The sequence below is a fragment of the Colletotrichum aenigma genome (genome assembly GCF_013390185.1).
Source record: "Colletotrichum aenigma strain Cg56 chromosome Unknown KSG_Cg56_contig04, whole genome shotgun sequence".
NCBI classification, from domain to species: domain Eukaryota; kingdom Fungi; phylum Ascomycota; class Sordariomycetes; order Glomerellales; family Glomerellaceae; genus Colletotrichum; species Colletotrichum aenigma.
The window spans coordinates 4041868-4067174 of record NW_023500910.1 but is presented as its reverse complement, the minus strand read 5'-3'; the positions used below and the strand labels follow the sequence as shown (position 1 = coordinate 4067174).

The following is a 25307-nucleotide window of genomic DNA, read 5'->3' as shown; positions in this document are numbered from 1 at the left end:
GAAGAACTGATTGAGATAGAGTAGTTAGGAAGGAATCGGGAACCACAAAAGAGAAGAGCAAAGCGGAAACGGGTATTAATGAATGGCGTTGCGACGGATGGGACGTCGGTTCTGGACCCTGGTTCACTTTAGGCAGAGGAGGTCCATCCTGAGCTCCAGGCTGCTGCGCGCCCCAGCGCGTTTGGATGCGCTTGGCTCTGCACGCGATCACGTGATGACAACGATAAGGGAAGTGCTAGCGAGTGTTTCTCTGGCCCCTGCAGCTTCCCCTAGCACATCGCATTACTTGAGTGCCTATCATATTGAGGTATCGGAAATACTCTCGAATTGAACTAATGAGTGAAGCAATAAGATGTATAGACGTTATGCATGTCGCCTACTGAGTAAGGTTCAAGCACTGTAGCGCAGCGCAGGCATGGCGCTCTGTGGCAGTCCAATGCCGAGAGTGACCTCATACATTCCAAACCCCTGTCTCCTCACTGGGCGGCGGCTCGTTCCAGATGGCACCGTCGGTCTGCTACCATTCGCCGCCGCAACCTCATCCTCCAACCTCGACCCCATTGTGAATAACATCGCTAGACCTTCCAAACACAACAAGTGGAAAGCTCTCCAACATCGCCCAAGATGCCCGACTCAATCCTCTTCTCGGCGGCGCCGTACCACATCATCTCGTAAGAACGACTTCTCCCAATGAGACGAGTTCCGTCTCATCAGGTCATTCGTCATCGATCCCTAACGCCCTTGGCTAGATACGGCACCCTTTTGGGAACGACGTTCTTCCACGTATGTCGCCAACGACTTTCTCAATGTACCCTGAGACTGGTGATTTACTGACTAGATAAGTCCTTTGTGAATGGCATCACAATGTTCCGCGTCCTCGAGCGGCCCGCCTTCTCAACCGCCCAGAACGCCCTCTTCCCCGTCTACTTCACCATCCAGACGGCCCTCCCCGCTGTCATGGCCCTGACTTTCCCCGGCAGCGCCAGCCCTTTCGGCGTGCAGGAGAGCAGCATCAGCGGTCTCCTGCATGAGTCCAACAGGTCCAGCGCGTTGCTGCCCATCGCCACCATGTTCGTGACGGGCCTGCTGAATTTGGTAGTGATTTTGCCCAAGACGCAGAAGGTCATGGCAGCTAGATATGCCCAGGGTAATTACTCTGATTGCGGGGGTGGTCACTTTTTCATCTGATGGTCACTAACATCCGGTGTAGAGAAGAAGGATGGGAAGAAGAGCTACGACAAGCCGCCGCACTCGCAGGAGATGCTTGCCCTTAACAAGTCGTTTGGCAAGCTGCACGGTGTTTCCACCCTCGTCAACCTTGCTGGCTTCATTGCGACCGTCGCTTACGGCTTCTCTCTTGCCAAGCGCCTCGACTAAGTGTATACTTGTCACTGTAGCAGTAGTGTAGGTGATTTGTGTGTATTAGGCTGATTGAAACCCGGTACTATGGGTTGCTCAGAATGCATTATGTACAGGTTCAGACTGCCGTATCGTGCAGTGGCCCTCTCGTCAAAACTCTTGTCCCTTCTTGATCAAATGAACAGGCAAAATCAAAAGTCTTTACCAAATGAAACGCCGTTTGGTACAATGACAATTCGCTTCCGTGCGCTGGGAGTTCCCGGGACGTCTTCCGTCTGACGCATCGAATCAATCGCTTTTCATCCTATCCTCCCTTATCCTTCTCTCCGACCTAACCGTGGGTATCGTACCTCAACGAACGCTGCGGGTCCGTTCGCGCACCGATTGTTGAAGTGTAACAAGCAAAAGCAAGATTTTGTTGGTTTTTAGTGATTTTACATTGTTGAGGTGGAGCGGGCTTCCTTAGAAGTTGCTCTTGCGAGGAGGCAGGGAGATGGACTTGAGAGACTCGCTGGCGGCGAAGAGGTTCTTCTTTGCGTCGGCGAGGGCCTGCAGACGCTTGGCCTTCTCCTTCTCCTCGTCGACGGCGGGACGGATGCGCGCGTTCTCGGCGGCGACGGCGCCTTGGATAGTCCAGCGACCGGGCTTGCGGGCAAGAGCCTCGGCGACGTTGACGTCCTCGGCGGGCTTGGGGAAGTCGCGGGACAGAGGAGGGAGGGGGTTCTTGGCCTTGAGCTGCTGAGGAGCGCTGGTGACGGCCGGGCGCTGGATCTCAGCGGAGGTGCGCGAAGAGTTGGTAGAGGAGCTCTGCGAGGAGGAGCCGAAGTAGTCTGTCTGAGACAGCTCAGTGGAAGCCGTGGCAGGAGTTTGCTGGGCGCTGTGAGATGCCATTGTGTATTCGGGGGCGGGAAGAGAACGCAAGCTTTGGAGCTGCTCCTGAGTGAAGGTAACGGGGGCCATGGTTGCTCATTAATGGGCGAGAGCGAGTGGAGTACTGGTTTTTTTCGGTCCCAATATTGAGATGAGACGGTCCGCCGGCGTCGCGTTTGGGACGGTGGGGAGCGCGGGCAACGAAAGTCTGGGCCGGTGGATGGGGGCCACGACAGGGACCAAGGTAGGAGCTTCAGACGGGGAGCCGGAATGGAAGCCAGGGACGGGGACCGGGTGCTGATAGGCAAGCGGAGTTATTTTGGTGCGAGCGTGGTGATGGTGGTGGTGGTGTGTCAAGTCTCGTGTACGTCGGGTGTATTGAGCAAGTGACGTGACTATGGAGGGAATTGAACAAATTAAGTAGTTGTTTGCCGGAGAAACCTTGCGCGTGACGAAGCTCGTAAAGCGAATGGAGATGGCGAGCTTTTCGCTTTGGTTCGTATCGTGAGAGACCGAGGTGTGGCGAGAGGAAAGATGGAATAGGGAAGAGGAAGGATTTATAAGACGGTGGGAGCAAACAGGTGAACTTTTTTGTACCGACCCTCGTGGACGGACCGGAGAAAGGACCAAAAAAAAATCTTGATCAAAAGGCGAGGTGAAAGGCCATTCACCGGACAAACTCCGTTAGGACGATTTAGTCTCTGCTTTGGAAGGAGCGTCTAACGACACAATAGGTAGGTGCGCCTCAAGGCAGGTTGACCAAGACACACCTCAGCTTCACCTCGACCACGATCATTCCAATGTCGGTGTCCCGTGCTTTCTCCTTTCCCGGACCAGACCCTGAGATCTAGTCCCTCCTGCAATGGTCGACGGCCTGTCTCTCTCCCCCACGCTTCATTCCACCAGGGTGCCTGCCTGTCGGTGAAACAGAGCGCAAGCGGTGAAGCGGTCTTTTACAGCTTAATCCTCACCGCCGAGGTCGACTGACTTATTTTCAGTTGGGTAAGCAGGTCAGTCAGGAAGTCACGGCATGGGGGGGAGACAGAGACAGTCCACGGTCGGCCTTGCGCAGGGGACTTAGCACGCCTAGCCCGCCGGTATGAGAAACTTTTCTGCCAGAGCCAGCCAGCACACCATCCTTATCTCCCGTGTCGAAATTTCTTCAAGGATGCATGATGTTGACGGGTGAGATGTGACGCCGCCCACCGGAGCTAGGGGCACGGCCATCACGTTGCGAACGGGAGAGCCGCAGCGCAGGTCATGAGCAACAGCGCGGGATTCGGTTGCCATCACCTAAAATCCGTTGACACCGAAAGGGGGGATGGGTTTTCATTGGACCCATTGCGCCCTCCAGGGACCTTTCTTTCAGGGTCGCGGAGCCGCTGATCGACGCTATTCCGCCGTCCGCCCGCGCGGCAATCTTCCGCTGAATGTTCGACGGAGCCATCGGTGCTTCGGCGGCATGGCTATGACTAACCACGCTTCGTTGAAGGAGATCTACGTCAGCCAGATGGGTCGCGATCTTGTCGGGCCGTATTTACGGATCTCAAATAAGAAAGGAATATGCACGTGGAAAATTCGTTCATCTGCCTTGCGCCGCCACCCACTGTCATTGCCATCCGACATGTGTGAACGACTCATGTAGCAATCCCTTCTGACGTCATTTACGATGGAAGTTCTGACTGATGGCATCCGCAAGAGTCAGATAGCTCCGGATTACCAATGCAAGCTACAGCGAGAGAGCCCACAGGGGCGATGCCGTTGAAAATGCTGCATATGCACGAAACATTTGAGGAAGCTCCCCAGACAGACGGCTGCGTTTGCTTATTTCTTCCTGACGTGGGGCGTTAGCCGTGACCCCGGCGGGTAGGAAGGATGAGCTGCATAGCGCCGCATTCCATTGACATCCTTACTTTTGCGATCGGAAGAGGTTTGCTGAATGTGCGGTGTAAGCTTTTTGAAAAGTTGCTCCATGAGAAACATTGAGGGGAAAACAATGTGTCAAATTGCATTCCTTACCCGTTCTGGACTGTTCAAATTGCATGTAAGTTGTTGAATGATCCGGGACCCCGCGTGCCACTGCGTCGGGAGCCCATCGTGAGAAGGAATGTATGTCAACCGCATGAAGCTCAACGTCCGGTTTCGCTCCTACGAGATGCGCACCTTAAGCAATCATCGACATGGCCTCAGCAGTAATTCGGATGAATGCATGCAACAAGTAAGAATTCACAACGTTGACATGCCATTGAATCTGGGGAAGGAGGCTGGAAACTGAAGATCCACCTTACTCATCTCATCCAAGAAGCCTCAAACGGCCTGTTCGTCCTGACTTTCTCCCCCAGATTTCACCCCTCCGTCGTAACCGTCTTGTGCAACAAACAGACGCTAGCCCGTCGCATCCAGAACCGAAATATTCCAATGGCCCTCCCAGCTCCGAGACCGCACCGTCTCAGTCTCACTCTTCCTCCCCGGGTTTCAATAATCTCATGCTGCCACCGACGCCCCGTACCTCGGCGGCAGCCACGACCCGCGGATCGACCAATCGGACGATGGCCGTCCGACCTCACTCTCACTCCCGTCCACTTATTGTCATCCAGCGCCATACCTAAACCACCCTTGCTCCAAACTCACTCCAGCACTCGTCGTATTCGCTCCGTCGATTTTGTTGAAAACACCAGGCGCTCGAAAGTCACGATGTCTCAACCCCCCAAATACCTGACTGGCGACCCCGCCGCCATCCAAGAATTCCTCGACAAGTTTGACGTGCGCGATTTCCCACTGTCCCCCACCACCAGACGCTGAGTCATATCCGTAAAGCATCGTGATGGGTAGAGACTGATCGTGAGAATTCTGAGAGACAGACTTTCCTGCTAGACTGCGATGGTAATGATCGATCTTGTCTTCGTGCGCGGTCGGCAGCAGGCTAACCCGACCTAAGGCGTCCTATGGTCCGGAGACCACCTGTTCGACGGCATCCGCGAGACCCTCGCCTTTCTGCGCTCAAGAGGTTACTCACCACCCTTCTCACTCTCACGCCCCTCCGTAACCTCTTTAATCTCACCCAACCCCCCCTTTTGTAGACGGACCCTCGTGCCCCTAACATCGTGAACGTTCGTTTCGTCAAAAAACAGGCAAGAGAACCGTCTTCGTAACCAACAACTCCACAAAGTCCCGCCCGGACTACCACAAGAAGTTCGCCGCCCTCGACATCCCCTCCGAGGTCGAGGACATCTTCGGCTCCGCCTACTCCTCCGCCGTCTACATCTCCCGCATCCTCCAGCTCCCCGAGGGCAAGCGCAAGGTCTTCGTCATCGGCGAGGCCGGCATCGAGGCCGAGCTCCGCGCCGAGGGCGTCGACTTCATCGGCGGCACCGACCCGGCTCTCCGCCGCGACATCGGCCCGGAGGACTTTGCCGACATCGCCGACGGCTCGCTGCTGGACCCGGAGGTCGGCGTCGTCCTCGCCGGCCTCGACTTCCACATCAACTACCTGAAGCTGTCGCTCGGCTACCAGTACCTCCGCCGCGGCGCCGTCTTCCTGGCAACCAACACCGACAGCACGCTGCCAATGTCGCATACCTTCTTCCCCGGCGCGGGCTCCATCTCGATCCCGCTGATCAACATGAGCCAGCAGCAGCCGCTGGCGCTGGGCAAGCCGTCGCAGGCCATGATGGACGCCGTCGAGGGCAAATTCCAGCTGAATCGGGAGCGGACGTGCATGATTGGCGACCGGCTTGATACCGACATCAAGTTTGGAAGGGAAGGCAAGCTGGGCGGAACGCTGGCTGTGCTGACTGGCGTTCACAAGAAGGAGGACTGGGAGAAGGAGGGTGCTGCGGCTGTGCCGGCGTACTATGTCGACAGTCTTGCGAGCTTGAACCTCGATGCATGAGCGTGTCATTGCGGTGATGAATTATTTCTACGGGAATAGACTAGAAACTTCAGAAACGCGGCTAGAAATAGAAGGACCTGCTGAGTATACACAGATGCATTACTCTAGTCCACACGGCTTGTAGCATTTCCCAAGTCGCTGTAGGTTACGGACAGGATGCTGTCGCTGGCCAGTTTACCTGTCCTTCTTTGTCTGTCTCTTGGCCAATTCGCTAGTCTTGATAATCTTGGGCTGCGGCTTGCGGTACCCAAACACCGACGTGGGCATGAACATGCCGACCTGCTTCTGATACTCGCTGTACTCGGCGTACTTGCCGGAAGTAATCAACTCCGTGAGCCACGTCGATCCCTGGAACAGCATGATCAAGAACGCGGAGCCGGCAAAGGTGTAGCTGTACAGCACCTTGGTCGCGTAGCAACTCCACTGGTACAGCACGAACCAGATCATCTGCTCAGCGAAGAAGTTGGGGTGGCGGCTGTAAGCCCACAAGCCCCCGGTCACGAAACCACGGTCGAGATCCTCCTGCGCCCAGCCGCGGGGCACCTTCTTGTCCTTGAGGTACGAGTGCTTGGCGGTCTGGTAGTCCCACTGCTGGCCGTCGGAAATGTACTCGCTCAGGACGAGGCCGACGATAATGGAGAAGAAGGACCAGTCCGCGGCGGAAATCGCGGGCTCGACGCGGCTGGCGAGGAGGAGGGAGTAGGCCGGCGCGGCAGAGAAGGCGAAGAGGAGGATGGACTGAATGAAGGAGATGAAGGTCACGTTGAAGACGAAGAAGACGACGGCCGGGACTTGTTTGCGGACGATTTCCCATCTGTAGTCCTCGCTTCCACGTTCGTATCCGCCCTTGCGCCAGTAGTTGAAGGTCAGTCGACCCTGGAAGCGCATATGGTTAGCTGGCGTAGGACGAAGGCCTGGGTTGGATGGGGCTACTCACACTCCAGAGCGTAGTCGCAACAGCAGTCAAGATCAGCCTCTGTGCGGGAATGCCGTTCAAATGCGCCCACGCGGCCATGTGGACGATGTACCAGTTAGGTAGAAGACTCCATAGCCGGTCGATCTGGGAGTAGTTCCTGTTGTACTCCGACACCACGAGGGCAAGGAAACCGATTAGGAGCGAGAACGCGAAGCCGGAGACGAGCGGGTTTGTCTCGAGGTAGATCTGCGGAAGAGATTGCGGGCTCGCTGCGATTCGGCGCGGGAGATCGAGAAGCTGCGGAATGAAGGGCTCAGCGGCCTTCGCCCAGTCGGAGCAATCCTCGAGGGAGCTGATTGAGGGGAGCGCCATTGTTGACTTCGGACCGAAGACAGATTGCAGCAGCGACTGATCGTATGCTTGGTTTACAAAGCCTGTAAAAAGGCAAGAATCTCAATTATAAAGACAATTCACAGGGCGACTGTCGGAATCAGCAGGTCGTGATATTTTTGCTGGAGAGCTCTGGTGGTTTAGTCTGCAATAACCGTGGGGCTGGTGCAAACAGAGCGTCATAGATCCATAATTTGGACGCCAGGAGAGCTCTGGTGCCGCCCAGAGTGCAGGGGTCTTCGGGCATTGTGACCACCGAATGCTCCGTTCGCTTAAGTCTAGAGACGCTCAAGCTTCTTTGTTTAACGACGATCGAGGACAACCAACCCATTCAAAGAATATCGAGGTTGATGTGAGGATAGATAGCATCGATCTGCGCTAGCCCCCGTTTTGAATATTTTCCAACTTGAATCAAAATGGAGGGTTCATCTTAGTTCGTCCTTGCAGATGGCTATCTAGATCCCGTAAATGTCATCGCCATTCAGCGGGCAGGTCACCCCTAAAGCTGAAAGCACGGCGCGTCGCAGTGCCGGGGGAGCTCCAATGAACGCGGCAGCCCCGCTGTGGGGTTGCACTAGGCACTACCTAGGCGAGGAGCTGGACCTCCAAAACAAAACTTCACCTCAGCTTGCAACACGTCAAGCCTTGGTATCGTCAACGACGCGACCTTTATGAATAAGGAAACCAAAACTTGGTATCATGATATCAAGGTCTTGAAGTACTTGTCTAGGGCTGTTTTATAGAAACTGAGCGCCTAGATACGGGCGCTGCTGAGGACGCGGAGGAGAGAGCGCACTTGCCCTGTGAAAACGTCTCCCAAAACCGCAATCACGACGACATGCTCCTGCTTTCACCGTCATGACACCTGCTTCCCATCCGACAAACTCAGACGTTTCTGCAGGTCTCTTTGGACATCACCAGACACATGTGATTTTGTCGTCCCGTAAAGCTCAGCAACATGAAGGTTCTTTGCGTCGCAGAGAAGCCGTCCATCTCCAAGGCCGTGGCTGGCCACTTGGCTGGACAGAATCCCACAGTTGTGAGCGCACATCGACGAATTCGCGTTTGCATCAACTGACTAACTTCGTGACAGCATAACACGCGCTCGACATACATCAAGAACTACGGCTTCAACTTCAACTTTGGCCCACCATGGAACGCGTGCGATGTCACCATGACAGCTGTTCTGGGCCATCTGACTGCCCTGGATTTTACTCCCGCAAACAAGAGCTGGCAGCATCCTCCTCCGGAAAGCCTCTTTACCGCTCCAGTGGTGACTTTAGTGCCGGATGTGAGTGTCTTTGCCCATCGTATCGATAGCATGTGGCAGTCACTGACTTCCGCAGGACAAGAAAACCGTCGCCGAGAATATTGAGCGCCAAGCACGTTACTGCCAACTACTTGTTATCTGGACCGATTGTGATCGTGAGGGAGAGCATATTGGTAAGGAGATTGTACACGCTGCCAGAAAAGGCAAACCTGATATCCAGGTTAAACGTGCCACCTTCAGCAACATTGAACGAGCGTAAGGCGCCAGTTCTTCTTCGCCATGGAGGGCCATGCTGATGAATAGCAGACACATCCTATCCGCAGCACGTCGGCTCACCGATTTAGACCAGAAGCAAGTCGACGCTGTAGACACCAGAATAGAGCTAGACCTCAGGATTGGATACGCCTTCACGCGTTTCCTGACCCTCAGCCTCCGGCCTCTCGGGGGCGCGCTGCAGGAGAAAACCATCAGCTACGGTAGGCCAGCCAACACTCAAAAAGTTTCCGTTCTGACTCTTAAATAGGCTCTTGTCAATTTCCCACCCTTGGATTCGTCGTTGATCGGTACTTTCGAGTCCAGAACTTTGTGCCTGAGCAGTTCTGGAGTATCAAAGTCATGCATAATCGCGAAGGGAAGAAAGCGAACTTCAGTTGGTCACGAAACAGACTCTTTGATCGCATGTCTGTCGTGATTCTTTACGAGCGATGCATTGGAGCAAAGAAGGCCAAGGTCACAAAGGTCCAGGAGAAGGCAACGAGGAAATGGAAGCCGCTCCCTTTGACCACCGTTGAGCTCCAGAAGGCAGCCACCCGCCTCCTCCGCATGAGTGGTCAACAGGCCATGACCATTGCGGAAAACCTCTACAACAGGGGTTTCATCAGCTACCCCAGAACAGAGACGGATCGGTTCGATAAAGGCATGGACCTGAAGGCGTTGGTCAGAAAGCAAACGCCACATCAACGATGGGGCGAATATGCTGAAGGCCTCCTGAATGGAAACTTCAGCCAACCGCGCGAGGGCCGACACGACGATAAGGCTCACCCGCCTATTCATCCAGTTACATATGCTGCTCCGAGTGTGTTGAAGCCGGAAGAGGCGCAGCTCTATGAGTATGTTGTGCGGCGGTTTCTTGCCTGTTGCTCCGAGGATGCCAAAGGTATGGCAACCAACATCGAAATCCTCTACGGCGAGGAGACATTCCACGCGCGTGGCCTACGCGTCCTGGAGCGCAACTATTTGGACGTCTTCATCTACGAGAAGTGGAACGACTCGGCAGAATTGCCACACTATACCCAGGGAGAAACATTCGTTCCAACAGAGGCCATGATGACGGATGGAAAGACTAGCCCGCCGGGCTACCTGACAGAAGCAGACCTCATTGCGCTAATGGACGCCAACGGCATTGGTACAGACGCGACAATGGCAGAGCACATTCAGAAGATCCAAGACAGGGAGTATGTACAGCTAGCGGACGGCGGACGACGTGGCCAGGATGATGACGACGGTGATGACCAGGATAGACCTCCATCGCCGCCGGCAAGAGGTCGGGGACGCGGCAATCGCGGACGCGGCGGGCGTGGTGGGCGCGCCGCATCAGGAGGCCGCACAGGTCTCAAGGTCTTCATCCCGACCCAGCTCGGGGTGGCTCTTATCATGGGTTTCGATCGCATGGAATTCGAAACGAGTCTGGGCAAACCTTTCCTGCGTAAAGAGATGGAGAACAAGATGAAGGCAATATGCGACGGGCGCATGTCCAAAGAAGCCGTCCTGCGCGAAAGTCTTGGCCAGTACCGGCAAGTATTCCGGGACTCTCAAGAGAGACTGAACGTGCTTAAAGCTGTAAGTAAGGGTCCCATCACTAACATGTTCACGCGCGCTGACTTTCCTAGGCGTGTCGCGAATACATGGCACTGTAGTTCAACATGGCATTGTGTTCGTGATGTTGATAAGGGCTGAGCCCTGGATGAATGCGAAATGTCAGGGCGCCGAAGCGAAGTGGGATGATCCTGAATGATGTCGTCACGGTTGCAAAGCTCCATATGCACAAGGACCACGGTGCGAGATTTCGTTATCAATCGTGTCCACCAGAATCCAAACGTGGGTGCGACGACTGGCACAATGGGAGCCTCAAGTTCCGAGAACCGGCGCAGTTATTAGTAGCCTGTCTTGCTGCGCGACATATCCGACGATGCAGGCTGTGGGCGGCTAAGAACGACAGCTGGTGGCCTTGGTTGACCGGCCGTTCGGGACCAGGCAAATCACGGAAGAGGTCGGAGAGGCGCAGTGATGAGGGTGTGATGAACCCCGCCCGCGATATCTTGGACAAGAAGCGGGGTGATTACTCCTGGGGATGCAGCTACTGCAGTCGCTGCAGTGGTGCCGCCGCGATGAGGGGGCACCCGGAAAGAAGTCGGTCCAAAGGCGGAGGATTTTCCTGGGATCTGAGGCCGAGAAACGCAGAGAGCGGCGGCGGGTGAATACCCACAGACTTCCGATGGGAAGCAAAGGGCAGCATCGGGAGAGGGGCCATCTGGAGGAGCTTGGAGCCCGAAGCCTCAACGATGCACCATGTCACAACGTGGGGTTTCGTAAGTGGATGAGTGACGAACACGGCTCGTGTTGAAGCACGATGATTCGACAGCGGCTATGCTACAGCGACTTCAACAATGGAAGTGAAGGAGTTGAGAAACAGGTGCCCACAAAGTCAAGACAACACCAAGTACAAGTGGAGGTACATGGAGGTATTGGGAGCGGCACATTCACTGTTGCGTTTCTTCAGAGACGACGACGAAGGTTGTGGCGGCTGGCGCTTCGGGGCTCAAACTGGAACGCGATTCCTCTACCTCCACGTTTAGGCGAGAAACCAATCAGCTTGAAGCCTGGGCGCAACGTGATGGTTGCGCTCGACGGCGTGCGACGTAAAGGGTTGCGCGAATTCCGGGGAGGCCTGAGTCGGATGTGCTGCAATTCCAGGCTCAAGCTTGCTGCGGCCAGCAATTTTGAGGAAACCGAGACAGGTACGGACAGGAACACGGACACACGGGGTGGCTGGTTCAACCTACGATCTCCATTCGGATTCCACTACATTATTTCCTGTCCGTCATGTAAAGGCAAGGTACCGGCGGCAACGGATACGATACGATGTGATGCACACCAGCATCAGCACATCGGCAAGGGAACGAGAGGGGGTGTTTTTCTCGTTGCTACCAGGCTTTGAGAGGGGGAGGAATGCTGCTCGCTGGAATCAGATCAGATGAGATGCGATGGAGGATTGGGGGCACATGGACGGATTTGACGGAGGGGCGGCGATTGCTGAAGAAGGTCGTCAGCTGTCGGCCACTACGAAAAGGAAGGCGAAAGAAGGGCCTGGCTTTCTGGCTGGGCTGACTACGGCGCATCGGGCGACATCATATTTGGATGAGCATGGTACACTTTCAGGTCATCGTCAGCCATTTGAACCCCTCAGCCGACCTAGGCTGTTGGCTGATAATGATAAGCGTCGAAGATACGGGCGTGGCTTATCTGTTCGAGGCAAGGTACCTCTGGCAGGTTGTTGACAACACAGGCCGTGTGCGCGTAGAGATATTGTGCATCTCTCGGTTTTTGTGTATCTTTACTGTGGAGAGAGGGTAGGGCGAGCGTAAGGCGTACGGCGAGGTACTCGACAATACGTCTCTCCAAACGGCACAAACCTAATTAGGTGAAGGGTCAGTTCCAGCCCCATGCGTCCTAAGTTCCAAGCCACACCGCAGCTGGGGTGAGTCTAACTTGACCCTGCACACCCAGCATCACGTTGCTGGCTCCACGGCTGAGAGTCGAAAGAGCTGATCTTGTACACAGTGTGTCGCACACTCATTCCCGCGACTACACAGAGGTCAATCGCAGTTCGCTTCTGTGTAATTCCTACTCCGGGCGGAGTGTCAACTTTGATTGATGGCTGAGTTGGAATACGACGGCGAGGACAGACTTGAGCTGGGCCTTGTTTGCCTCTGTGTCAGCCACGCATGGTTTCTTTGTTTCGACGTTGATTGCGGTTACCCCAAAGGCATCTTGGGTTGCGACAGCGCGCCTTTCCCGCTGTCGCTGGACGATGGGTAAGGGGACAACGACTCAACCGTCCCTTACACTCCTCCCCTACTCAATTGGCAACTCTGTCTTTGAGTTTCGGAAACATCCCTGTGTGATTAGGGTATCAAAGATACACAACTCAACCGCGAATACTTGCTAACATCGCGACAATTCAACAACAACACACGTCCTCCAAACAACCCACATGGCGGAGCCTACAGGTCGTCCGTCACCGCGGCGCTGGCCCCAAGGTTGACCGCCGCGGGTTCTCCATCGTGATGGATACCTCTAGTTTGGGAGCTTTTTTAACAACTTGACCGCCGCAGGTAGTCGCAAAGTACCTTACCCATGGTTCCATGGGGTCCCATGGAGGTTGAGAAGAAAATGGCCCGCGACGTGCCCATGTGCCCACGTCGCGTTGTTCTGCTGGCCCCCCGCCAACTGGAGTCGCTGAAACGAAGTTCCCACCCGTCGACCTCTTCCCCGGACTGCCGATAGGGTCAAGCAGGGCCTTCTGGGACAAACAGTTTCTGGGTACGGGGGGAACATCACCCGTGGCCTTCCGGAATTGCAGCGATATCCACACATGATTTTCGCCTAACAGGTGTGGGCTTCTAGGCCCCTTGGATGTCTTTTTTGTCATTCATCCCGTCCCTCTGCCGGATCCTCTGGGTAGGTATCTACAAGGTACAGGGGAAGGCTCCCTTCCAGAAGGCCGGCTTTGTCTTTGGCGAAAGGGGGACGGCAAGACGGGTTTGACGGGATCACCAGTGACAGACTTGCAGCAGCCTCAGTGCTTCCCTGCCGGGCATCACGTCTCGACGAATACTCCGACGCGGCCACCACACGCCACCGTTCGTCCCGAATCATTATTATTTTAATCGCAACCGCGGCGCAGGAGTGTCAAGTCACTTGACGCACCCACAAACCTTGAATCGACTCTGTCGGCACAAAAGCCAACGATGTACCCCGTCATCGACACATAAGGCATTATCGAACCTACACCTCGGCAACAGCGTGCGTGGCGGCCTTGCAGCATATCGTGTTCGTCGAAAGCTTACCAATCTGTCGGAGATGGGCAGCACCAAGACCAGGGCAGAAGAAGGCCGTGAAACTCTGGTTGATGCGAGTTGCGACTTGCGCTCTCACCAGATTGCCCGTTTCCATTTTCAGTTCCCCCCTCCACCCCTTGAACTCCACCATCGATAACACAAACTCGATTCATGAACCTCGATACCATACCCCTTGATTTCATGAATGGTTGCTCGCTCTGCCCACGAGGCCTTTTAGGTTGTCGTAGGGTTGCAGAACCCCAATCGCGATCTGACTCCTCCCACACAACCACACACTTTTTTCTCACGATTTAATATTGTGCGATATCGTCGACGTTGGGAGGAGGCATTGTCAATGTCCGTATCCGCTTCCTTTGTCGGCCAACCCCTGTCATCCCGTGACCCATCTGTCAGGGCGCCCTTGTCACCGTCTTCTTTCCAACCCCTGGCTTTGGGACGTGGAGTTCCCGCTGGAAAGAGAGCGAACACACACAAAAGACGCGGCCACGGTCTCGGTCCACAGTATCAAGCAAAACCCGCCAGCAGCAAGCAAGCCGCACTCTTCTTTCCCAGACACCGGGCGGTGACAGCGACAAAGTGTTTCCACGCGCGCGCAGGAGGCGGAACGGGGGGCCTTGCTACACGCCTGCAAGCCGCTGCTTGTTGGGCGTGGCCCCTCTCTGGTACTTGGACCAACGCAGGCCACAGCGCACACTCCCACAGCTCTCCACTACCCGGAGACGAGACCGCTTTCCTCTGCCCAAGCTTGGGAAATGTGACAGTGTCGTCATCAATCGCCGACAACCTCGAAAGAAGATGAGGTGGGCTGGCGGGCGTGGCCCATCGCGCGCCGGCCGGCCGGTTGACCGGGGACCTGGTAAACAACAAGGGCAACGAAGACCTCACAATCACACCTCTCCTATTTTTTTGGTGTGCTGCGTTGCAATTTTGAGAAAAATTTGAAATTTCGAAATTTCGAGTGAGGAGTGCTCAGATCACGTACAATTTCGAGATTCGCCAGAGAGAAAATTGATGCCCTCTTTGGCGAGATTGGAATTCCTTCCTATGCGAAGGCGAGATCCGAGGGAATGACGGTGCCTGGAAAAAGCAACGATGCGCCTCGAAAATAGAAAGGCCACACTTTAGCAGCAAGAAGCATCAACGGGAGCAGAAACGCAGCCACAGAGAGCAGCAGAGCAGAGCAGAGCAGGGGTGTCTGAGTGAACCGTCCGCCGGGCACTGCAATTTCGTGCAGAAGCCAGCTGAGTGTGTCTGTGGTTCAATCAATCAGAACCATCAGTATTGTCTTCTCTTCTTCATGTCCGTCCCCGTCGGGCCCCTTTCCATGAACAATTACAGACGATTGTCTAAGACACAGGGTCGGAAAGGGCGAGTTTGGTCGTCATAATCCATTCTCCTCCCCTTTCTGGGCCAGGGCTTTTGGGGCGTGGTACAACTACATTACACAGGACGAGTTTGCAACTTAGACCCAACCCAACCTGGCCAAGGAATCAAAAGACACGGTCTAGAATCCAAGAAGTAAGTCTTGGTTCTAGGTGCAGTTGCTTCTAACAGTTTCCAAGTAAATGCGAAAAGAATGCGCGACGTGTCCTCGCAAAGGCCAACAACATACAACCATCTGAACGCGCCGTCGTCTCTCTTACAAGACGCGCACACCACAAACACAACCTGCGATAATGCCTGGACCTTGTCCGCCGTCAGCTGGCCCCCAAGCTATTCCCGTAGACCTTGGACTTTTGAGACTTGGACACACACACACTGCTGCTACTGCTACTGCTGGTGCTGGTGCTGCGAAATGGGTGGCCGGCCGTCCAAGCACACCAGCTTGACGTTGGGGTGTGACTCTAACAATCAGCTGCCCATGGCTTGAGGGTACAACTGGCTGGGGACTCCTTTTTTAGGGAGTGGACGGTGCAAGGACATGATGGATAGCCACCATTGGTCCTCTGGCCGCAGCCACAGGTTGTCACCACCTGGCAACGGACTCCCCAGCCCACACGCCCCTTCTGCATCTGCGATTCCTGTCGGCGGCGCTCTTTGTTCGGCTTTCGCTGTCGCCGCCGCCGCTGCTGCTGATGATGATGATGATGCTGCTGCTGCTGCAATGGCTACCGGTTGGTTGCCTTGTGGTTTGGGTTTCTGGTGCGGTGCGTGCTGCAGCCTGGCTTGGGCCTTCAACCACACTTGTTCGCCTTTCTTCGCCTTCATTGCCAGGGAAGTGCAGGCCAAGCAGCTGCAGCACTGCAGCACTTGCGTCCAGGGCGCGCGACCTTGGTTTGACGTATCCGTGTCGCTGGTGTTGTCGGCTGATCGGTTGTCATCGACAGGTGAGGTAGGTACCAACCATGGTACTTGGGTCGGATCACTCAGCGTGGAGGCGGCAAGACTCACACTCGTGGCCGGTAAGGTACGGTAAGGTAAGGTAAGGTACTCCTCAGATACCTCCCCATCCTGGCCCTTCCTTGGGTTGCATCCGTCCGGTACCGTGGGTACCTCCTCCCCGGCCGCCGTCTCTGAAAGGTGCCCACCCCAGGTCTCTCACGTCTGCAAGGTCGCTCAATGTACCCCAAGTATCTGCGCGGTATCTGCCCTCCTCTGCTACTAAGTATGGGCAAGCACAGAGTAGTAGACTCATGGCTCATTGTCAGTCTGTCACTCGTTGTTCTCCCCCAATCGCCCATCCCACGCCGTATCCGTCGCCGTTCCCTTTACTTTAGCCCTGGTTGTCGCCCTTCCTCGCGCTCTCCTTCCCTTCCTTTTCCTTCTTCTTCAACACAAATCCAACAATACGAAGAATCACACAACCATACTGACGAGATTCTCTTGTCACAGTCAAGATAATCGCAACAGCTCTGCCAGCCTTGATTTGCCAAAAGTCACTAGCCGGACCGTCGACCGCTTTGCCTACCCGCAAAGTTCCACACTTGCTTTCGCATCCCTTCCGCTTCTAGCAGTACGTCAACATTAACCCTACCACCACCCGTCATCCCCCTGGTGACTCAACACCACCGCCAAAATATCACCATATTTTGTGTGTTGCGTGTGCACCTGCCGCCTCTCCCTACTCAGACACCAACACTGGTCATCTGCCTCGTTACTGACTTGTCCCAGACACGTCTAGAAGCATCAGACACGTCTAAACGACATCATGGCGACCATGGCAGCTGCTGCTCGCGATTTCGACCAGGCCTCCGACATGAGCCGAGACAACTTAGCTGTTGTAGCGGCTCGGAGTGTCCCTGCGACGACTGTGACACGATCTCAAGCCCTCCCCACCCCTCCCAACTCCATATCTCCCGCCCTGCCGCCTCACGGCCTCAAGGCCCAGCTTCAGAAGGCCAAGCTCGAGCCTATTGACTCCGACCTTGACCTGCACGACGAGCAGGCCCGGCGACAAGCCTCGCGCTCGCCCTCCCACGACACGACAGGCACCATCAGCACCTCGCTGCTGGCCAAGCACCATCTCCCCGAGATCCTCCTCAACCACGGCCCCTTGGCCATCCGCCACATCATGGGCTACCTGACAACGTCGGTACCGGGTTTCGCAGGAATCCCCCCGACGAAGGCTCGTCGTCTAGTGGTTGGAGCGTTGGAGGGCCGCGGAGGCGAGGGTGGCGGTGTCGACGGCGACGTGGAGTTTGAGAAGGTGGGCTGGGGGCGATGGGACGCCCGACGACGCGGACAGCCTTCGCGGAGCTCGCCTCCTGCAGACTACCGCTCCGGCATCCCTATTAGCAAGAACGGCGGACGCGGCACCGACAGGTCCCGTCTGAACGCTGCCTCTTCCAGCAACGGAGACGAGTCGTTCGTCTTCTCCCACGACGACCGCGACGTCATGATGATGGAATGCGAAGCGGACAAGATGTCCCTGGATGGCTCAGCGTCCGCATCGTGCTCCGAGGCTCCGGACGACGGCGACATCATGAACGATGACCCTGAGGACGCTACCGATGACGAGGACTGGGCTGCTGTGGGAGCTGCCGCTCTCCGCGCCGAGTCCTACAACGCTGCCGCTCATTCGGCCGGACGCAGCTTCCTCTCCAACGGTGTATATACTTCTGGAGGACTGCGATCCGTCGCAACCGGCATGGCTCGTACGCACCAACCTCTGCCCTTCGACTTCTCGGCGCTGGGGGCCACGTCTGACGCGCAAGAGCGTGAGGCGGTGGAGGCTCTCCTGCGACTGGGTTCTGTATAATACCATTTTGCATAGCACGGCGTTGGGGTTGGGAGATGCGCTGTGCGATCGGCTTTTTTTTGGCTGATGAGAAAACGTCTCCCTTTTTTGATTGGGTTCGGAACGGTTGGCTGGGTTGGCTGGGTCAAGCATTCCGTGTCATGATCATGGTGATTGGGCCGGCGTGCTCTACATCTCATCTCACCTCTCTCCATTGACACGGCGACACTACATTTTTCTGGGTTCGGCGTCCTGGCATTGGAACGACAAACCACGCCCTCGCGCGAAGGGCAATCAATGTGGCATTGGGCACCACTTTGCATTACGATCACGGCTCTATTGGAGGATACCCCTACATCTGTCTGTCGACTCTCGACGGATCACGCTTGGCCGGTTGGCCATTGGGACGTTCATCGCGCTCCATCTCTGGTCGAGTGTCCCCTGGCAACCCGATGGCAAGAACCAACGCAGCATGGCACGCGCTTGCAGGCCTCGGTATCTCAGGATCAGCTGCCATGGCACGGAGATCATGGACGGAGTGGGAACGATGACAGGTTGGAAAAGGCTGGCCTGACACCACACTCCCACACTTCGTTTCTCTCCCATTCATGCGTATACTTCTTTTTGCACATACCCCATTGTTTTCTTTTTACATCTGCATACCCCCACTTCAACAATCGTGGAGGAACAACACAACACATCTAGGCTGGGCGAGCGTCACCTCGTCAGCCGCCACATTTACACCCTTCTCATCACCTGTTTAATTACCTGGGGGTTTGAAGAAGCACTATGGCTACTCGGGCTGTTTCGGCACCGAATGAGAAAAAGAAATATCGACACATACACATACTGTATCTTGCGGACTGGAGATGTTGGACCTGAAGTGGTTTTTGGCAACTCTCGCGGAGGACAGGACGCGCAGGAAGAGGGAAACAAAAACCCGATGATGCTTGGCTCGCTGATATCGTCCATTTTCTGATCGGCTTTGGAGCACCATGTCTTTTGTGGGGCATGAGGATGAGCACAGGAGAAAATTCGAAAAGAATTAAACAAAAAAACCTCCCCCTTTTTTTTTTGGTGAACGGCGGCTTTGGGGGTTTTCTACGCTTGGGCGGCTAGGTCTAGCTCAAAGAATGGAACTCTTGACTGTTTGGTCCCATTTGATGGTCTATCGTTATCGTGACTTGTGCTACTGAGGGTTGTGATGCGTCTGGGGGATGAGCTATAAAAGCTTCACAGCTGGGACTGTTCTCGGAGTTTGCCCAACAATGGGCCGGGGCCGGAAGGACGGTGACCGGATCCTCCTCGAGCCAGGTCATTGTGAAGATGATTCAAAGCATGCTGTTGTAAAGCGTGTTTATGATTACTGACATCAACTGCATATTGGTTGTCTCGACGGCTACCTCTATTGTCAGTGGTTGATACGCTTGACGATATCATGGACGGGAGCAAATAGCAACAGGAAGATGGCAGTTATTTCACTCAAATCATATCATAAGGGGCCGCTCTTGATTCCATTGATGATGGACTGAGGCACTGCTGCATCGCAAAAAGCCTGTGGATGCCGAAAGATTGGTTGACTGAAGAGTCACATCTACATGGGGCCTTGTACAGAAGGGCCTTTTTCTGGTCTGCGTTCTACCTCGGCATCTTGAGGGAAGCCGGGGAAGTGTTGAGGATATATAAGTGGTCCTCGCGTGCCACTTGTCAAGTCGAAAGACACGACCAAGAATGGTAATTCGGCGATCATCTCTTTCTAATGGATGGCGCGAAGTGGCAGGTTCATACCTAAGATTGTGCAGAGGTTATCGAACGCTCGTCCTGTCACGACGTCGAGCAACTCCTGGGTTGTTGGGAATACGAATAAAGAACCAGAGAAGATGAGGAGCGAAGCTTGTTGTCTTGGACGAGGGGGGTACTTTCACGGCATAGGTTTTGCTCGGCCTTGACGTCGTAGCTCTCTGCCAAGTGACGCGTCCTCAGACTGTGCCACACGCTCGTGTCTGTCATATTTGGCAATTCCAGATATGCGAAACGACAACAAGTCTTTTTGTAGTTGGCGTATGTGTCTGGGCTTTGGCGAGGATATTTAAACTGAGGTTCTGCTGCTGAAACGTGGTAATCTTCCAGCCAATACGTCAACCTCGATGATTCTCGCGATATCGGAGTTTTCTGAAGGCTTCCGCTCGTTGCAGATTTATTGCTTGACAGTGCCCTGAGATTCGCCATCGGGGTATGCGCCCCTGGTGTTGGGGTCTTATTCTGGGGAACACACCATGAAAGACGTCTGACGACGAATCTTGCTGAAGGTAGATTGAGTTCAGGGGCTCGGAAGCCTGGTGTTGATGAGAGCGAAGAATATGAAATGAGCTCCATGAAGGGTTTTTAAGTTCCACTTAACGACGTCACAGATCTCTACCATTGGGGTTCCTGGCCTAGAAACCGAATTTCGTCGTTGCTTTTAAGCTGGATGACGTCTGGTTTCTTTCGCCTGTGCCGCACAGCGCGGACGGCAACGTTCTAGGCAGGGGTAAGCTAGAGGATCAGAGGAAGTCTTGTGTCTATATATTAAGACGTGCCCTACTGGGAGAAGGAATTCGTTTCAACAATCGGACAAGATTGTACCCGTCGTTTTGTCTACAATGAGCATTTGAGTTGTGCCTTTTCCAAGACGTTCTGTCTGGCTTGGGAACGGGAACCTTGCGCGGACGGTTCCAGGACCGATGGAGTCTTCAAATACGACCATCATTTGGCTCTGCTGACCTCTGGGGCTTATTCAGAGGATATATACCATCATTGGTATCCCTTTTGAAACGAGGGCTGAGGTTTTATTGGCGCGAAGCACGTGTATCGCAAGAGGCTTATGCTGCTTCGCTGCACTTCAAAAGCAATCAATCATGGCTTAAGACATGGGTTGCATTTGGAGCTCATCATCGGTCGAACCTAGTCTTGGTCTTTTATAGCCACGGAATTGGGACTTTGAGAGGACGGACTCAACTATTAAAGCCAGAACTTGTTGATGTTGACATCTTTCTCGGCAGCAAATGCTAATCTTCGATAGGTGACCAACAGTCTCCATGAAGTGACACGCATGAGGTTGGCGAGAAGGAGACTAGTCAGGCTTTCCATTAAGAGTCTGTTTCCGAGGTTGCGAAAGGTGTTCCTCCGGTCTTCTGAACCTTCATCCCTATGTCTTTGAGAGCATGTGATGTGTATACAATAGGGACGTAATTGACGTGAAATGGGAAACAGCAAGGCTCAAAGATTCCGACCTTGAGGGAAAGACAAGCTCACAGATGCCGCCACTGAGACAAAGGAGATGCGGAGATTGGGTGGTGAAATTGTTGCCCTGACGTCTCATTTGCAAATCAGGCTGCAAGAGTCACAAGTTATATCTTGGTATCAATGTTGCATTATGTCGCTGATTCGCTATGAAGTATATACATATCAACCACCCTAGACCAGGAACTCATTGGGCACGTAGAGCGGCATGGAATCCTCCCACAAGCTGTCCGTCAACATGCGCTTGTTGGATCCGTCAGCATCCATAACAATGATCTGGCCGTAAGGCTGGAAGGTCTGGTCGTAGATGGCGGCCTCGTCACGGAAGCCGTACATGCCGCTCGAGTACAGGATCCTGCCGTCAGCGGTCCAGACGGCGTGGGCGTCGTTGGCGCCGCTGGAGGTGAGAATCTGCAGGTCCGTGCCATCGGGACGGATGGTGGCGACGTCGAAGTTGGTCGAGCTCACCTTGCGGGTGAAGACGAGGCGCTCACCATCGGGTGACCAGAAGGGGAGGTTGTCCGTGGCGTTAGTCAGGCTGCGGACTTCACGAGTCTCGAGGTCGAGGATGCGGATGCCGTAGCGGAGACCCCACTCGCGGAAGGCGACGTAGCGCCCATCGGGAGAGTAGCTGGGGAAGCCAGAGTGGACGGTGCCGTCGGTCAAGGCCTCGTAGTAGCTTCCGTTGGAGGTGGCACGGTAGACGCGGGCCTTGCCGGTGGCGCGGGACTGGAACCAGGAGCCAAGGCCAAAGACAACCCACTCTCCGTCAGCAGACCAGGCAGGCTGGAAAGCACCGGCAAGACCCTTCGCGACGAGGGCGGAGTCGAGTTCGCCGGTGGAGTAGGAGTCGAAGACGAGCTTGAGATCGCTTCCGTCGGGGTTCATGGAGACGATGGAGGAGTTGCCGAGCTGCTTCTGCGTGATGACGAGGCGGCCCTGGAGAGAAAGCTGGGGGAAGACGTCCGTGGATCGGTACTCCCAGTCCTCATCCCAGCTGTAAAGGGGCTTCTCCTGAGCGCGCGCGGTGAAGCCGACCTTCTCGTAGACAACGAACTTTCCATCAGGGGACCAAGCCGGGGAGCGGATGGCGGCCTTGACGGCGGCTGTCGCGCCGGAAGTGTAATTGTAACCCTCGTTATCGTTGCCCTTGATCAAGTACGCGATGTTATCGGTGGCATCCGTTTCCCCAGACAACCACTGGGGGAACATCTTGAGACCAGAGCCAGAGGCGTGCTCCACACGATCAGTTCCAGTCTCAAAGTCGACGGAGACGATCGCGGAGGTGACAGCGGCGACGGACTCGGGTCGATGGGCGTTCCACGTGTCCTCGACGGTGATCTCGTAGTACACCACGCGCTTGCCATCCGTAGACCACTTCGGGGAGCCGAGGCAGTATCCGGACTTCGTGGCAACTTCGCGGAAACCAGTGCCGTCAGGACGGATGGCGTAGACGGAGAGTTCCTGCGTGTGTTCCCAACCGGTTCCGTTGCCATGGCCACGCCACGCCGTGTTGCGGTCCGAGGCAAAGGCGATCCATTCGCCATCAGGAGACCAGCTGGGCCGGAAGTATCCATCCGGCAATAACGGGTCGCCGGCAATCTCGGCGGTGTTTGTGAGGTTGCGCCTCTCCCCGGTGGCCAGGTCCTGGACCCAGATGTTGGTCTTGTAGCCGTTCTCGGTCGAGACGAAGGCGAGCTGGGTTCCATCAGGAGAGAGCGCGCCGGCATCCTCGACAGATGGCGTGGCGATGAGCTTCTCCAAGTCCGAGCAGGTTCCGTTGGCCGCGGCAGAGACACGGCACCTGTACAGGTCAGAGTTTCCGTCGCCGTTGCGCTCCGTCGTGAAGACGACCCATTGACCGTCCGGCGAGAAGGAGGCGTGGTACTCGAAGGAGGAGCTGTTTCCGAGGAGCTTACGCTCGTTCGTGCCGTCCGCGTTGGCGATGTAGAGTTCAGACGAAGAGGGGCCGATGCGGTTCATGAGGAGAACACCCTTCTTGCCGTCCGCGGCCGGAAGACCACGAGCGGAGTGGGCTTGTGGGAGGGCCGCAGAGTTGAAGTCTGCCCGCATCTGGTGGACATGGCGGGCAAAGGTTGAGCCTGTGGCGAGGCCAAGGACAGAGTAAAGGAGCGACGACCGCATCTTGGGGCAACCTCGAGGAAGAAACGAACGAGAGGAGAGAGGCTGGGTGGCGAGTAGGAGAAGAGGATATCTATGAGGCCGCTACATGTTGTCGTCTTATATGTATTCCGCTCCGCACAGCCTGCCTGCATTCGCCATCGAGCGCATTTGGAGATTCAACGCCAAAGTTCGACATTGACGAATTCTTCATCGACCAGGGTCCAGGGGATCGGCACCGAGCCCAGATCACTGCGAGTTCATTGGTGTCCATCAAGATTACAACGCTTCCTTCCCGCACAATTGCCGTTTTCCGCCTGCGGAGGGCAATTAAGGTCTTGGCAACGTGGGAGGCAAGGGTCGTGGCAAGAGCTTGTTTAGACAGTTGGCTCCGAAAAGAGGTTGAAGAGGTGGTAGCGAAGCTTCCTCAGCGCGATGCTATTCGATCGCATCTGCCCCACTCACGGGCCTCGGATACCTCCCGCCTGCAAGTGCCTGAAGTGGAGGACCCGAGCCTATGGAGAGGTTCCCATCCTCCTGCTTGATTAAACGGACGCATGAGGAAGGGGCCCAATAGTGATTTAGTGATTTTGCATCACCTGCGTTCTTTGGAAGCGTACCGAAGTCCGATGAAGAAAATAAGTAGGAGGCCTGCAATGAAAAAAAAGTCATGCAACGGTGCGGGGGTGATGCGAACACCAACCGGGGGTTTTCATGTACGGCACCTTTGATGGAGTGATGTTGAAGTTGACTTGTCTTATCAATCAGTTTCTTTTCTGCAAGAACGATCTAACTTGATCCACCCCTGTCCCGAGAGAAAGGTTTGCTACTTAGTACGGCGTTTTCATGCCGGCCGAATCGGCGGCGAAAGGTTCCACTTTGAGAAGCTCGGCCTCGGTCGAAGACCAGCAGTCGGTTTTTCCAATTTCATGACCCGTGGCGTGGCAAGGTGCAGCATGAAAATCTTGAAACATATCGAAAGGCTTGAGTTCATTCTGAAGTTTCCGAACGACCTTAATCGAAAGCATCTGCTGTGGCAGGCAGTTTACCACCTGTTGGAACACGATCTACGTTTGGCGACACAGGCGATAAGGTATTCATAAAACGACGGGTTGTAAGCCAATCTCTCCGGTCAATTGACTAAGTGAGGTTCAAAATTTGGCATAGTCACTCCATGAGCCTGCAGGAAACAGAACGTCTAAAGAACATCTCAACCAATAGACAACTAGGCTATGATAGATAATCGACATGGAAATCTATGCAGTCAAGTTATCTCTAAGAAGAGAACATTCACAACTTGATCACTATGCGTAATAGTATCTTGATATTATTATATACCTCTTTAGCATATGTTGTCACTAACGTCTTTAGCGTCATCCTCTTCACTTCCCTCTCTGCTCTAGGCAGCTCTCATCATAGAATTCGACAAATATAGTCTAGTTTGTAAAGTTAAGACTAAACCATCTTGTCTGCCCACCTTAGGTGAGTCTTGACTTATAGGTAACTATAAGGGTTAGTCGGATAGATCTCATGTCTTAATAGAAAACTTAGGCGAAGTGATGAAAAGTTAGCAACTGCGTTAAGAATTTATTTTATTCACAAAGCTGCCTAGTGATAAAAGGCTAATCTAGTCTGTTTTCCTTCCTTCGTCTTTCTAGGAGAGTCTTACTCTCCAGGCGGATACTTCTAGCTCACTAGGCAGATAAGTACCTATTTAATACTTTATTTTATCTTAATTAACTTTTACTATTATTATCGCTATTTATATCCCTCTCTCTATCCTTATTATTATTGTTATTATCGTTGCTAACGTTATTATCATCGTCGTTATTATTTTTAGCATTGTTATCGTTTTCGTATTATCCCTATCGTTATATATCTACTACCCG

At 54.5% G+C, this 25307-nt stretch overlaps 7 protein-coding genes across 7 annotated transcripts; 4 read left to right on the top strand and 3 right to left on the bottom strand.

The window, feature by feature from the left end:
• Positions 1-624: 624 nt before the first annotated feature.
• CGCA056_v006928 (putative mitochondrial outer membrane protein) lies at positions 625-1377 on the top strand (the record flags this gene model as incomplete). Its single annotated transcript, XM_037322177.1, has 4 exons — positions 625-671; positions 750-783; positions 844-1147; positions 1211-1377. The coding sequence occupies 4 exons, from the start codon at positions 625-627 to the stop codon at positions 1375-1377; spliced, it is 552 nt and encodes a 183-aa protein (XP_037179861.1).
• Positions 1378-1821: 444 nt separating this feature from the next.
• Positions 1822-2319, bottom strand: CGCA056_v006927 (uncharacterized protein; the record flags this gene model as incomplete). Its single annotated transcript, XM_037322176.1, has 1 exon — positions 1822-2319. One exon carries the CDS (start codon positions 2317-2319, stop codon positions 1822-1824), a length of 498 nt encoding a protein of 165 aa, XP_037179857.1.
• Positions 2320-4923: 2604 nt separating this feature from the next.
• Positions 4924-6121, top strand: pho2 (4-nitrophenylphosphatase; the record flags this gene model as incomplete). The annotated part of the gene is made up of 4 exons (XM_037322175.1): positions 4924-4992; positions 5091-5112; positions 5168-5236; positions 5361-6121. The coding sequence occupies 4 exons, from the start codon at positions 4924-4926 to the stop codon at positions 6119-6121; spliced, it is 921 nt and encodes a 306-aa protein (XP_037179856.1).
• A 174-nt stretch (positions 6122-6295) lies between these two features.
• Positions 6296-7409, bottom strand: CGCA056_v006925 (Uncharacterized protein; the record flags this gene model as incomplete). Its single annotated transcript, XM_037322174.1, has 2 exons — positions 6296-6997; positions 7059-7409. The coding sequence occupies 2 exons, from the start codon at positions 7407-7409 to the stop codon at positions 6296-6298; spliced, it is 1053 nt and encodes a 350-aa protein (XP_037179859.1).
• Positions 7410-8385: 976 nt separating this feature from the next.
• Positions 8386-10613, top strand: top3 (DNA topoisomerase 3; the record flags this gene model as incomplete). Its single annotated transcript, XM_037322173.1, has 6 exons — positions 8386-8466; positions 8521-8718; positions 8774-8952; positions 9004-9173; positions 9221-10536; positions 10587-10613. The coding sequence occupies 6 exons, from the start codon at positions 8386-8388 to the stop codon at positions 10611-10613; spliced, it is 1971 nt and encodes a 656-aa protein (XP_037179858.1).
• Positions 10614-15759: 5146 nt separating this feature from the next.
• On the top strand, positions 15760-18036 carry CGCA056_v006923 (Protein STB3-like protein; the record flags this gene model as incomplete). Its single annotated transcript, XM_037322172.1, has 3 exons — positions 15760-16127; positions 16671-16795; positions 17003-18036. 3 exons carry the CDS (start codon positions 15760-15762, stop codon positions 18034-18036), a joined length of 1527 nt encoding a protein of 508 aa, XP_037179853.1.
• Positions 18037-21471: 3435 nt separating this feature from the next.
• tolB (Tol-Pal system protein TolB) lies at positions 21472-23442 on the bottom strand (the record flags this gene model as incomplete). Its single annotated transcript, XM_037322171.1, has 1 exon — positions 21472-23442. One exon carries the CDS (start codon positions 23440-23442, stop codon positions 21472-21474), a length of 1971 nt encoding a protein of 656 aa, XP_037179852.1.
• Positions 23443-25307: the final 1865 nt, after the last annotated feature.